Source organism: Macrotis lagotis, chromosome X (genome assembly GCF_037893015.1).
Source record: "Macrotis lagotis isolate mMagLag1 chromosome X, bilby.v1.9.chrom.fasta, whole genome shotgun sequence".
Taxonomy (NCBI): domain Eukaryota; kingdom Metazoa; phylum Chordata; class Mammalia; order Peramelemorphia; family Peramelidae; genus Macrotis; species Macrotis lagotis.
The window spans coordinates 654,420,238-654,435,307 of NC_133666.1; the positions used below are offsets into that span (position 1 = coordinate 654,420,238).

At 40.1% G+C, this 15,070-nt stretch overlaps 1 protein-coding gene across 4 annotated transcripts in view; it reads left to right on the forward strand.

The window, feature by feature from the left end:
- The window catches only part of MARCHF2 (membrane associated ring-CH-type finger 2), a 26,277-nt gene continuing 11,207 nt past the window's right edge, over nucleotides 1–15,070 (forward strand). The window contains exons 1-3 of one of the 4 annotated variants that reach the window (XM_074205039.1): nucleotides 1–86; nucleotides 1,442–1,572; nucleotides 4,054–4,282. In XM_074205039.1, the coding sequence (XP_074061140.1) occupies nucleotides 4,107–4,282 (176 nt within the window). In that variant the 5' untranslated portion in view covers nucleotides 1–86; nucleotides 1,442–1,572; nucleotides 4,054–4,106. Of the gene's footprint in view, nucleotides 87–561; nucleotides 1,108–1,441; nucleotides 1,573–4,053; nucleotides 4,283–15,070 lie in introns of those variants that run through there. The other 3 variants (XM_074205040.1, XM_074205038.1, XM_074205041.1) reach the window with 3 other exon arrangements.

Here is a 15,070-nt window from a genome sequence, read left to right on the forward strand (position 1 = left end):
CTGACGGGACGGGCCGGGGCCGCCGCCGCCGCGCTGAGTGGAGCCCTGGGCGGTTCGGCTCGTCCCGGCCCGGCCCGCGGGACCAGGTAAGGCCGAGGGCACCCTCCTCAGCCGTCCGGGGGGCGGGAGCCCCTGCGCCTCTGCGGCGGGGCCCGACGGGGCCCGGGGCGAGGCCTGCCCCAGCCGGAGACCGGGTCCGGAGCGGGCCTGCCCAGAGGCGGGCCGGGCCGGGGCGCTGGGCGAGGCCGAGGCCTCCACACTCCCCCTCCAGGCCGGGCCGGACCAGGCGGTGTCCGGCTTGGAGCCGCCGCCCCTCGCCGCCCAGCCCACTCCCTCCGCGTGGCCAACCCTGCAGAGGGTGACCCCCGTGTCTCCTTGACCCCCGCCCATCCGCGGCCCTGCCCGCGGGGGCCCCCCGAGATACCCCACCCCTCGCCCTCTTCCCGTGACCGCAGCGTGCCGTGGGTCCGTTCCTCCGAGTGCCCCCCCCCCCAACCCCGCGCACACCGGGCTTCCCACTCTGCAGCCGCGATGCCCCGCAGGGCCACCTCCCCCCCACCCACAGGGCCAGCGGTGACACCGGCGTTGGCACACCGGAGGCGCTTTCCTGCCAAGTTCACGGTCAACACCCACAACTGAGCAGGAGAGGCTGTTTCCCCACAAGCAAGGTTGCGACCTTGTAACCCGAGCGTCTCCTGCCTATCCTCAAGGCCGGGCCCGAGCAGTGTTTCTGGAAACTGGGAGCTTTTCCCCACTGGGCTCTGCCACCACTCCAAGGCTGTCACCTTCCTCCAAGCCCATCCTCCAGGTTGAAAGGACATGCATCAGTTTTAATCTGCAGGGAGGTGTCCGTTGGCAGCCCCAAGACTCACTCCTCCCTTCAACAGCCTGTTTATCAAATTCAGAGGGGTCCCAAAGTTGGAAGGGAAGCTAGGGAACTGAATGTCAAAATTGGAATCCAAAAGCTAGACTGGCTGAAGTTTAACGAAAGGAAATTAACTTGAGATCAATATAATCTTTAGGATTTTTTTAAAATCAGTTTTACAGGTGTTTGATAAGAAGATACAGTTCAGGTGTAAAAGGATGGAGGACTGAGTGGACTGCCAGGTCAGTATGAGACATGGATGGCTTAGCAACCAAACAAGGCCTAATTTGATTAATGAAAGTATGGTTTCCTGATCACTGGAAATTCCTCTGTAATTTTGCCCTGGCATATTATGCTCTAGATGCCACACTTTAATATTTTTTTTTAATGCATTGGTATATTTTTCAACACAAACTCTTGCAAAAAATATTTCTTGAGAAAAGTCTATCACTTATTAGTAACTGACATTTATCTAATACTTTAAAGTTTGCCAAAATATTATATATATGTATGTATATGCATATTTAGTTATACTGTGAAGTAAGAAGTACCTATAATGTTATTTTTATTTTACAGATGAGAGAACTGTTACTCAGAGAATTACTATGGTTATACAGCTTGTATCAGAAGTGGGATATGAATCCAAGTCTTTCTGATTCCAAGTCTAGTACTTTTATCTACATGGCTTCGATGAATAAAAAGAAGGGGTGTGTCCTTTAACTTTGGAAATATGATACTAACATTGTTGCCTTTGACCAGTGTTGGTGTCTTTTCACATTGACTTTATTTACATTGTTGCAGCCACTACCTTTGTTGTTCTTTTGACTGTCCTCAGTATTTTCTCATATAAGGTTATCTCTATTTCTTTGTCTTCTTCATATTAATAATTCTTATGGCATAATAATATTCCATTCAATTCATGTGCCATTATTTGTTCCGCTTTATCCATTAGCTGTATCCTAATTGCTGATGGATAGCACATTTCAAAGGAAGGATACCAGGTTGGCAAAGAATCTAGAATGTATCCATTTATTAATGCATGTCTTTAGCAAACATTTATTGATTCTCTGTTATATACAAATTGTACAAAATGGTACAGAGTAAGAATAATCTCAGAAACTAATGGGAGTAGATAAAAAGCATAGCTCTTCGTGAGAAGCCATACATCAAGATTGAAGAAGAGGTCCTAAAACCTCAACTGTTCTGTCTCCCCTCTTACTCCTTCCATTAAAGATTTTCTTTTTCAGGGGTGGCTAGGTTGCCCATTGGATACAGCAGGGCCTGGAGTCAGGAGTACCTGAGTTCAAATCCGGCCCCAGACACTATTACCTAGCTGTGTGGCCTTGGGCAAGCCACTTGCAAAAAAAAAATTTTTCTTTTTCTATTTCTTTTTCTTTTTCTTTTTATAAAAGCATAGCTTTTCCTACCTGGTAGAAGCTTTAGAGATTACTCAGCCCAGACTTTTTTTTTAAAGGTTTTTTTGCAAGGCAATGAGGTTAAGTGGCTTGCCCAAGTGTCTGAGGCCACATTTAAACTCAGGTACTCCTGACTCCAGGTCTGGTGCTCTATCCACTGGGACATCTAGCCACCACCCCTTTTTTTTTGCAACAGATGAAAAAGTTTTAATCTCAGAGAAATTGAATAACTTGGTCAAGGTCATATAGGTGAATTGCTGAGCTGTAACCAGAATCTAGATCTCTGATTTCAATTTAATTCAGTAAATATTGAGGTATTCAATTCTATTCCATGAGATAGGGATTACCAAAGAGGTATATACTATATTATCCCTGCCCTCATTTTTGATAATCTACTTAGTGCTATACCCGGGGAAACAATTACACGATAGCATAAATGACAATTTAAATGTAATGTGTGATAGAGTTGATGATCCAGTCATGTACATATTCTCACAAACACCCACAGAATAATCATGATTTCATCTGAGAGCAGGCCCAAGACCTGGAACACTCAGTGCCCCAAAACTCATGAAGACTCATGGTCTACTCTGTAGATAACTACTTTGACAATAAGCTATGCCCCAAACAGGTTTAAGAGGAGAAAGAACTACAATAGAATTGGTTTGATATATTTCAGGTTTACCTAAATCCACCCTTTGCTTTATCTTTGCCACTAAATTCTTTCTAGGCTTTCAGATAATGTAGTGACCAGCTTACCCTGAAGCCTGGATTAACCCCTTTTCTGGACTGATGTGTGCTCTTAGTTACATTGAAAGCAATTGGCAGCTTCTGGGGAAGAAGACACTAAGCACTGGGTCAACTGACTTGTTGCCTAAGTCATGCGAAGTTTAGACTTGTATGGTTTAATCAAAATTCCTCCTAGATCTTGTTGTTCCATAAACAAATTGAACAGTCTGGTGAAATAGGAGAATTGCAGCTCTTTTTCTGTTCTGTATTAGCCTTTGCTGATGCTCGAAACAGGACCTTACTTTTAATGCTTCATTTCTAAGAAGTAGCTTCATAGCAAAATACCAAAGTGTTAGATGAAAACCACATGAATTTTTGAAAGCTCATCTTGAAAACCTCACATTATGCTGGTTGGGGTACTGAAGTTGGAAGCAGGAGACTTGCTTTCTTGTCCTAGTGGTATGATATTACACAACTTATTTTTCTTCACTGAGCCTCAGTTTCTTTACTTGTGGAAGAAGGATAATACTTTTACTGCCAATCTTATAGAGCTTGTGTGAGGAAAGTGTTCTGTAAACCACAAAGATTTCTACAAACAGGAACAATTAGGAATATTATTGCTTTTGGTGTACATGGTTTTATTAAATTCTAGGAAATTTCCTGATGCTTACTATTATGCTATTTACCACTAATTTTCCATGAAACCTTGGAGCAAGTAATTTTCCATCTGTCAAAAATAACTGTATTGAACTAGATGATATCTCAGTTCCTTTCTAGGTGAATCTGGGATCTATATTTTGAAAGGAAAGGAAAAATTTGGAAAATTTTTTGAAATAAGAACTCTCCAGATTATAGCTGCTTGGTTTGGGGTAATGAAGGCTAAAGAATTAGAAGAATTCATAAATGAGAGCATTTGTAACTTATTCAGAGAACATAGTTGAACTGTTCAAGGATTAAGGTTGGGACAGGAAACTGGGAGACACAATAAACCACAGAAAGGCTAGCTCATTTGTAGAACTTCGGCTCCATATGGTTTCTTTGCAGGCTCTTGTGATCATGGAACCCTAATTGTGAAGGCCTATGTGTCCCTTGTTGCCATGACGACAGGCGACTGCTGTCATCTCCCTGGCTCACTGTGTGACTGTACTGGAAACTCATCCTTCTCTAAGATTGTGGCTGACCCAGACATTGGGCATCCTCAGTATGTGACCCAGGTAACAGCCAAGGATGGCCGGCTCCTCTCAACTGTCATCAAAGCCTTAGGCACGCAAAGGTAACTTCCCCCAAGTTGTATCTGCAGATGATCTAGCCTTTTGGTTATACTGAAGTGTCTTGGGAATTTGTCCAAAAAGATTTCTCCCTTATGGCCAAGAAGAGGATACAAGCCCATCATTCTCTTCTTGATCTAATAGCAGATCAAGGCAATAGCAGAATTGTCAGTTCTGACTTGCAATCTCCAAAATACTTTTATTAAGTTTAGTGGTATAGTCAAAAGTCAATTATTGGAACTCAGATTATCTGAGAGAACTTTAACCAAAAAACTTTTGTCTGTGCAATAAGGCACTTTTGAGGAGGAGTTGGAAATTGTTATGATGGATGTAAAAATCAAAGTTTAGTAAAAATCAAATCAAAGAAATTGGTATGATGTTAAAATCAAAGCTATAAATCACTAATAATTTTCTTTCCCTAGTTTGTTGTACTAAAAGAACAAATGAATTGTGTTTGTATTCTTTTGTAATTCATATCTTACATTTCTCTGTTTCTTGAGTCTGGGATTCAGTGTGTCTGATGTTCATAAATATCTTTTATCCATCTCAAAAGAAGAAACCCTATCTAAATTATAGAAATGAATGACACACTATACTATTACACAATAAAGCCTTCAGATCTGTGAAAGTACTCAGATATATGGGTATTAGTACATGGATCTTCTAAGGTTCTCTCCTCCTATCCCCCCTGGATATTGATGAGTTCATTTGGAATACAGAGTCTAAAATGCTGGAGCCAAATTTTAGGATCATAATTGGGGAGATTTTAATATGTCAAGGTCTGGCTCTCTTAATCAGTAGTGTTAAAAGAGGTCTTGATTTCTTCTAGTCTACTTGCTTTTGCTTATTTTAAAATTTAATTTTTTTTCAATGAACAAAAATCCATCTTCACTCCCTTCTTCCCCCTCCCACTGGAAAAAAAACCCCTCATAATAAGTAAAACAAGTTCCAAAGAAAGTCCATTTTTTTTAAAAGTCTCATTTAGTAAAACCATCACCTCCATACCACTGTTTTTCACTAAAAGCACGTGAACAGCACATTTCCTTATGGCTCTGTTGGGATCTCAGTTGGTCATTGTGTTGATTAGGGACAGTGGAGAGTGTTGACTACTAAACTAGGTCACCTGTCTGCCACTTCTAATACAAAGATCCTGGCTTTAAGAAAAGAAGATAAATTCTTAAAAAAAAAAAAGATAAATTCTGTTTTGAAATTTTGAAGAGAAATAGTTAAGCGTTCCTCTGAGCATTCTGTCCTAGTATTTTTACAGTCCTCATCAGCATGAAAGTTCTTCCTTTATTTCCACCCCACATCTCTCTTGCTGCAATCTGCAACCTGTTTCCTCTTATCCTGAGTTTAATGGATTGGGGGAGGATGGACAGGAACAAGCATTTATACAGTGCCTGTATGTGCCACACACTGTGAATAGTACTTCACAAATATGATCTCATTTGAATTCTAGTTTAGATTAGAAATCTCTAAATATGCAGTAAAACCTCAAATATTTCTCTTCACATTCTTCTGAATCCAGAATTAAGTAAAAACAAGTCTGGCATCAAAGAAACAGTACCTGAGCAGGAAGTAATAAGGCAGCTGAGAAGATGAAGTCTTAAGGATCCTATCTGTTTGGCGTATTTGCCAACAAGAAGTAAAGGAATGTTCTAAGTGGTTGACAATGTCTGTAAAGATTAGCTGTCATTATCTGTTAAAGATTATTTCAGAAGTTTAGACTTATTGGAGGATTGCATTGCTGGCTAATTGTAAGAGTTACTCTGAGGAAATAGAGATAGTTTCTTGCAACATTTTTATTATTCTGTCATATAGTATTACTAATTCAATCTATGAACTAGCCTGTTACTCAGAATATTAAATATTACTATTCATTTGTTTCTTTTTTTATTAAAGATTTTATTTTGAGTTTTACAATTTTTCCTCTAATCTTACTTCCCTCCCCCCACCCCCTACCCCCACAGAAGGCAGTTTCCATGGTAAACATTGATCCAAATTGAGTGTGATGAGAGAGAAATGATATCCTTAAAGAAGAAACATAAAGTATAAGAGATAGCAAGATCAGACAATAAGATATCAGGGTTTTTTTCCCTAAATTTAAGGTAATAGTCCTTGGTCTTTGTTCAGACTCCGCAGTTCTTTCTCTGGATACAGATGGTATTCTCCATTGCAGGCAGCCCCAAATTGTCCCTGATTGTTGCACTGATAGAATGAGTGAGTCCATCAGAGTTGATCATCACCCCCAAGTTGTTGTTTGGGTGTGTAGTGTTTTTCTGGTTCTGCTCATCTCGCTCAGCATCAGTTCATGCAAATCCCTCCAGGCTTCCCTGAATTCCCATCCCTCCTGGTTTCTAATAGAACAATAGTGTTCCATACATATACCACAGTTTGCTAAGCCCTTCCCCAATTGAAGGACATTTACTTGATTTCCAATTCTTTGCCACCACAAACAGGGTTGCTATGAATATTTTTGTACAAGTGTTGTTTTTACTCTTTTTCATCATCTCTTCAGGGTATAGACCCAGTAGTGGTATGCTGGATCAAAGGGTATGCGCATTTTTTTTTTTACAAATAATGTTTTTTGGGGCAGCTAGGTGGTGCAGTGGATAGAACACTGGCCCTGGAGTCAGGAGTACCTGAGTTCAAATCAGTCCTCAGACACTTAATAATTACCTAGCTATGTGGCCTTGGGCAAGCCACTTAAGTCCCCCATTTCCTTGCAAAAACTAAAAAAAAAAAGTTTTTTATACATTAATAAAATATTCTTGTTTAAGAGTAAACAAAATACCCCCTCCCCCCAAAAAATATAGAGTCACTTGAGTGATAAAGTAAAGGGGAGAGAAAAAAAATTAAAATAAAAAAAATAGTAATAATTGTAGGTATGGCCAGGTGGCACAATGGATGGAGTGCCAGCCCTGGAGCCAGGAGCACCTGAACCCATATCCGGCCCCATACACCCAACAATCACCCAGCCATGTGACATGCATGCCACCCCAACCCCACTGCCCTACAAAAACCAAAAAGAAAAAAGAAAAAAAAAAAGACCCAAAATAAAATAAAATAGTAATAATAGTAGGGTTGGCTGGGTGGCAGACAGAGCATTGCCCTTGAGCCAGGAGCACCCGGGTCCAAATCTGGCCTCAGACACCAAATGATCACACTGCTATGTGGCCCCAGGCAGGCCACCCAGCCCAATTTGCCCTGCACACCCCCCAAAATAATAAAAAATGTGCTTCAGTCTTTGTTCCAACACCAACAGCTCTGTCACAGGTGGATCACATTCTTTATAAGTCCATTGTAAAAGTTACTTCCATATTTTTCTACCATTGCCATTGCTGATTGCAACTCCCTCCTTTCATATTTCTCCACTACCATGTACTATATTTTCTCTCTCCTTTCACTCTGACTCTGATGTAGGGTAGCTGAGTGGTGCAGCAGACAGATTCCTGGCTCTGGGGCCAAGAGGCCCCAAGACCCCCTACCACCCCTTACCCAACATCCACCCAGCCCTATGGCCCCAGACAGGCCATCCAATCCCAGCCCCTTGCAAGAAGTAAAAAAGAAAATGTGTTATATCTGATTACTCCCCCAACCATGGTCCATCCTCTCCTCCATCACTCACATCCCCGCCTTCTCCCTGTTCCCTCCCCTCCTTCTTACTCCAGATGCCTATACCCCATTGAGTATATATGCTGTTTCCTCTCCTAGCCACCTCTGAAGAGAGCAAAGATTCACTCATTCCCCCTTGTCTTCCCCCCTTCCATATCATTGCAATAGCTCATTGTAATAAAGAAAAATCTTATTATATGAAATATCTTGGCCTATTCCCCCTCTCCTTTTTCTTTCTCCCATTACATTTCCCTTTTTTCTATTGACTCCATTTTTACACCATATTTTATCTTCAAATTCGGCTTTCTCCTGTGCTTCAACTATAAAAGCTCCTTCTACCTGCTCTATTAACTGAAGAGGGTTCATATGAGTATTATCAGTGTCATTTTTCTATGCAGGAATACATGCAGTTCATCATCATTAAGTCCCTCATATTTTCCTCTTCTCCAATCTCTGTGCTTCACCTGAGTCCCATATTTGAAGTCAAACCTTCTGTTCAGCTCTGGCCATTCCAACAAGAACATTTGAAATTCCCCTGATTCACTGAAAGTCCATCTTTTTCCCTGGAAGAGGACATTCATTTTTGCTGGGTAGTTGATTCTCGGTTGCATTCCAAGCTCTTTTGCCTTTTGGTATATTATATTCCAAGCCCTACAAGCTAAGTCTTGTGCTGCTGCTAATTCTTGTGTGATCCTGACTGCAGCTCCACGATATCTGAATTGTGTCCTTCTGGCTGCTTGTAATATTTTCTCTTTGACTTGGGAGTTCTGGAACTTGGCTATAATATTCCTAGGGGTTTTTTGGGATCTCTCAGGGGGATCGGTGGATTCTCTCCATTTCTATTTTGCCTTCTGCTTCTAGGATATCAGGGCAATTTTCCTGTAGTAATTCTTTGAAAATGATGTCAAGGCTCTTTTCCTGATCATGACTTTCAGGTATTCCAATAATTTTTAAATTATCTTTTCTAAATCTGTTTTCCATATCAGTTGATTTTTCAATGAGATGTTTCACATTTTCTTCTAATTTTTCATTTTTTTGGTTTTGAAGTATTGAGTCCTGATTTCTCAGAAATTCATCAATCTCCCTGAATTCTATTCTTTGTCTGAAGGATTTGTTTTCCTCAGAGAGTTTTATTATCTCTTTTTCTATCTGGTCAGTTTTGCTTTTTAAAGCATTCTTCTCCTCAATAACTTTTTGAACTGTTTTATCCATTTGACCTAAGCTGGTTTTTAGTATGCTATTTTCTTCAGCATTTTTTTGGGTTTCCTTGACTTTATTTTCATATTTTTCCTGCATCTCATTTCTTTTCCCAGTTTTTCTTCTTACTCCCTCATTTGATTTTCAAAGTCTTTTTTGAGCTCTGTCATAGCCTGAGCCCAATTTCTGTTTTTCTTGGAGTCTTTAGATGCAGGAGCTTATACCTCGTCATCTTCAGACTGAGTGTTTTGATTCTTCTTGGGCTCATATGCAAACTATTTCTCAATGGTGTTCCTCTTTTTTCTCTGCTTGCTCATTTTCTCAGCCTAAGCCCTTTTGGGGGGTGCTTCCTGAGCTCTTGGGACACTCCCATAAGGATCTCAGTGTGTGAGGCTCTGTCCTCCCTCCTGTGACCATATGTGCCCCCCGTGCCACGGGACTGAGATGGGAGGGCCCCTGCTGTTCTATGGGGGGGCCTAGACTGTGATCAGGATCTGAATGTGGTCAGAGCCCCAGAGTCCTATTCCGGGAGCAGAGCTTGGCAGTCTCTCTCTCTCTTCACTCCCCTCCCTAGGTTCAATGGGCTCATGCCCTGGGGGCTCCTGCTTACCGGCTCCACCTGCTTCTGTTTCCTGCCTTGGCCAAGCTGCTTGCTGTGTGCCCTGAGGGCTGGGCTTCATGTGCTTGTTCTGGCAGAGGTCCCCAAGCTGTTCCCCCAATTTGTGCTCAGTGCCCTGGGGCTGCCTCCAGGAGGCCGAAGTTCTTTCACTCTGGCAGGCCACCCCTCTGGTGGGCCACTCCTCCAACCCCAGGGAGCAGAGCCTTTCTGCTCTTTTCCAGGTTACCTTGAGTAAGAGAACTACCTCACTGGGTCCCTCTGTGGGTTCTGTCTCTCAAAAATTTAGTTAAAGTCCTTAGTTTCAAAGATTTATGAGAAAGAGCCTAAGACAGGATGCGCTCATCACCATCTTGGCTCCGCCCCCTATTCATTTGTTTCTAAATATTTTAGCACATACTATGTCTTGTACCTTGTTCAAGATACTGGATAGATTGAAGAGATTGCAAATTTACATGGGATACAGTTCTTGCTTTTAAAGAGTTATTAAGGGAGATGTGAAATGTGCATGAACAAGTTTAAGGCAGATTATGAGAAGGACCATACAAGAATTACAATAAGAGTACTATAGGGGCAGCTAGGTGGCGTAGTGGATAAAGCACTGGCCCTGGAGTCAGGAGTATCTGGATTCAAATCCGGTCTCAGACACTTAATAATTACCTAGCTGTGTGGCCTTGGGCAAGCCACTTAACCCCATTTGCCTTGCAAAAACCTTAAAAAAAAGAGTACTATAGGAGGTCAGAGGAGGAACAGATCAGTTCCACATGGAATGATGAGTGACAACAATACATAGTGTTAAACCTTGTTGAAGGATAGTGGGGTGGAAGTATAGGGTCAAAAGTTGCAGGCTTCCCGATTAAAGAAGTAGTCTGAGAAAAAGTGAGAAAATGTGAAGGGTGTTGGGAAATAGAAAATTCAGTTTTGCTAGAGGGTAAGTTTTATGAAAGGGTTAGTAAGAGAGATAAAGCTGTATATTCTTGTGACTTCTTGGGAAATAGTATTATTCTGCTGGCTCTGAAGAAGAAACAGAATTGGCATCTATGGATGGGAATTATATTGAGCTCAAATCTCTCTCCTTATATGGAAAGACTTCTTTACAATCAACTTTGTCCAGAAATGGAATTGATTTCTTCAGAACCAGTAAGTTCTCTATCACTGAAGGTCTTTCAACAGAGGCTAGATTCTAATTTATCAAGAATGTCATAAATGAGATTCACATGATGAAAATGGATAATTTCTGAGATTCCTTACAACTACTGGAATCTGAGTGTCTATTTTTTCCTTTTCCTTTTCATCTAGTTAAACACAGACGACCTTTTGAACTTATTGAAATCTTTTCAGTGGATTTTATCATCCATCACATTAGCTATTCCTCTCAGCTTGGTATTACTTATATATATGATGATCAGCATACTGTAACTATCAACTTATGGATAAACTATCCACCAGAATTGGCCCAGGAAGGGAGCCCAGCAGGTGGCTACCAGAGGGCTCTCTGCTGTTTTTGTCAACCTAGTTTCTTGAGTATGAACATTCAACCAACTGTAAATACCATCTTACCATGTTCACTGAGCATCTATCTGTCTTTGCTAGATACATTGTTGAAGACAAATGACACTATGGCTATTACTCTTCTCTGATCTGATAAGATACAGCAAAGTATTAATAACTTTTGATCCTTTGATGTTGGCTCTTTCTATCATTGTGAAGCAGAATTCACCAAGTGTTGGATTGTTCACACACTAATAGGGAACATGAGACAGGTGAGCTTTACCTTACTGGTAAAAGGCTATCACCAAAAATCACATACTAGCCATCAGAATGTAGACAAGTTTGGATATACTGTGTTGTTGCCAATTTATCATTAGAAAAATCATATACTGATGCTTTGCCCAATATTGTTGGATCTCTATGGTGCCTCATCAATATGGGAGGGATCCACATCCATAAGGCCAAGGACTCCTACAGCAATCAGTCACCAGAAGTCCTGTTTCCTCTTAAATGAAACCATGGGTTAATAATGGTTATGGAAAAGTCAGTGAGAAGAATGTATTTTTACAACATTCCTCTCACTATAATAAACATAATGTGCAAGGCATGCCATCATATATGATGACATGGTCTACTTCAGTTATGAAGGACAACTACTACTAACCTGATCAAAGAAGGAAGTGAACTGAATTTACTGTGACTTCTTAAGGTTTCAAATGATCACTATGTCCATAAAAACAAAAAAAGGACATTTTCCTGTCCTTTGTCTGCTTGAACCTCTTCTATATAATCCCCCCTTTTTTTTTAGTTTTTTTCTTTTGTAAATCAAATGGGGTTAAGTGGCTTGCCCAAGGCCACACAGCTAGGTAATTATTAAGTGTCTGAGGCCAGATTTGAATTCAGGTACTCCTGACTCCAGGGCCTGCTCTATCCACTGCACCACCTCATACCTTTGACTAATTTCAATACCCTAGGATGCTTTTTTAGGGGCAACTAGGTGGTACAGTGGATAGAATCCCAAGCTTGAAGTCAGGAAGACTCATCTTCTTGAGTTCAAATCTGGCCTAAAACATTTTCTAGCTGTGTAACCCTGGGCAAGTCACTTAACCCTATTTGTCTCAGTTTCCTCATTTGTAAAATGAGCTAGAGAAGTGACAAATCACTCCCTTATCATTGCCAAGCAGACCCCAATAGGGTGATGAAAAGTGAAATTTGACTGAACAACTAGATGCTTTTTGTCTGGGATTGAAGATTCATTTAAACTTTGTTTTCTTTCTTACCAACTCCTTACTATCATGTCAATCAATTTCCAAACCATTAATTATCTTATCTTTTTAAGTCCAAAGAAAGTGGTCAAAGGGGCGGCTAGGTGGTGCAATGAATAAAGCACCAGCCCTGGAGTCAGGAGTACCTGGGTTCAAATCCGGTCTCAGACACTCAATAATTACTTAGCTGTGTGGCCTTGGGCAAGCCACTTAACCCCGGTTGCCTTGCAAAAACTTAAAAAAAAAGTAGTCAAAAATAAAGTAGGAATTAGGTAGTTCTGCTTTGTTTCTATTAACATTAAATTGTAAAACTCTTCCCTCTTGTTCACAGAATTTTTCAAAAAGCCTTTTATTATTATTGTCTTAAGGCTTAGCTCATTCTGGTCTTTAGATTTTTTAAATTAATGCTTTTATAGGATCACTAATTTTTTGTATTCTTTGATTAAATACCACTCTCTTCTCATATTAAGCTCATTGAATAAATCTGTGCAACCATTTGGATCTATTTGTAAGTTTTTTTTCTTTTTTTCCCTCATTGGGATATTTGCAACTGCTTTCATTAGAAATTTTGTTTTTGAGAATTTCTTGTTTTTATTAGGACTTTTTCTTCTAGAGCCTCTGACCATGGGATCATCCTTGTCTTTTCTATTAACTCTTAGAAAACTACTCAGTTAAAGTTTTATATGTTTTTTTTAACTATCTTAAGAGTCTGTATTATCAATAGCCTTTTCCCCAAGGTTATTATCACTTATTTCATCAATCAGTTCTTTACCATTATGAATTAATTCCAGACTAACTAGTAGTTATTTGTAGAATTCTGATAGGGATATGGCTAAAAGTAGGAAGCTGAAAACAAAGATATAATGCTATGAAGATCCCGAAGAAGCATTGGCTAGGAATGCAGTTTAAGGGATCTAATCTTCATTTTGGTTTTAAAAATAAGGCTAGATCTACACTGACTTCCAATTTAGCAACTATTTAATATACAGTTAAGATACTGTGTTAAGTTAAAATAAGAATACAATCCAGGGCTGCAAAGAGCTTGTGTGCTGTGTGCTGTGCAAAGTCACCAACCTCACTTTCTCCTCTGAAACCATCTGGGTCTAGTGGTCAGTCATGAATCAGGATGACTGGAGATGGCCCTGGATGCAATGGGAGACCTTAGTCTTTTATTTCTCTCATTTCTTTCTTACCTAACCTTAATGACTAAATGGGCATTGCTTCAATCAAACTGTGACGTGAGAAAGATCTACATCCAGGGCCATCTCTAGTCATCCTAATCCAAATCTGGCCACTGTACCCAGATGGCTCTGGAGTAGAAAATGAAGCTGGTTACTTAGCACAGCTTCACTCAGATCCAGTTCACTTGTATTTCATGGCATCACCTCCCTGATGTCAAGGTCCTCTTTGAAAAGGACAGACAAACCCCATCAATCATCAGTCTATCTGGGAGGCGAGACAAGTTAAAAAATGATTATAATGGGGGGCGGCTAGGTGGCATTGTGGATAAAGCACAGGCCCTGGAGTCAGGAGTACCTGGGTTCAAATCTGGTCTCAGACACTTAATAAGTACCTAGCTGTGTGGCCTTGGGCAAGCCACTTAACCCCATTTGCCTTGCAAAAACAAAAAAAAAAAATGATTATAATGCAGTTATAGTCTACATCTACATAGGACAGAGAACTATGAAATTCAGAGTAGAGAGAACATTTAGTAAGAGGTGGACTGGGAAGGCATCACATACAAGGTGGCATTTGAGCTTGATCTTGAAGGATAGGTAGCATTTTGATAGGGTGTGTGTGTGATTTCTTTTAGTTTTGTTCATTTTAAATTTATTTTTCAGTTACAAATATTTGTTTTCTCTTCCTTTTCCACTCTCCTTAATGGGTTAAACAACAACAAAATTGTAACAAATCTGCATACTTAAACCATTCTGCATTGTGACTCTCTTTGTCTGGCATGGATTAGCATACCTCATTATTGGTTCTCTGGAATGATGGTTTAGTCTTTATAGTGATCAGAGCTCTTATCTTTTAAAGTTGTTGTCTTCACAATCTTGTTATTGTATAAAGTTTTGTACAAGTCTTCTCAGGTTTCTCTGAAACTATTTTTTCATGATATCTTATGACATAATAGTATCCTATTTATTTATTTATCCTATTTATTTATATTATAACATAATGTGTTGTTATTCCCCGGTTGATGAGCCCTTACTAAGTTTCCAGATCTTTGCTACCAACAAAAAAACCCCCAAATGCTAAAAATATTTTTCTACATGTGGATCTTTTTTCCTTTTTCTTTGATCTCTTTGAGTTACAGATATAAAAATGGTGTCCCTGCTCAAAGGATATGCCCATTTTGGTGACATGTTGGATATAGCTCCAAATTGCTTTCTAGAATGGATGTACCAATTCACAACTTTAATGCACTGATATGCATGTTTTCCGACAGTCCTTTCCACATTTGTTATTTTCTTTTTTAATCTTCTTTGCTAAACTGATGATGTTGAAGTAAAATCAGAGTTGCTTTAATTTATATTTTCTAACAATTACTGATTTGGAGCATTTTTCCACATATATAGCAGTTGATACTTTGAAAGACTCAGTAATTC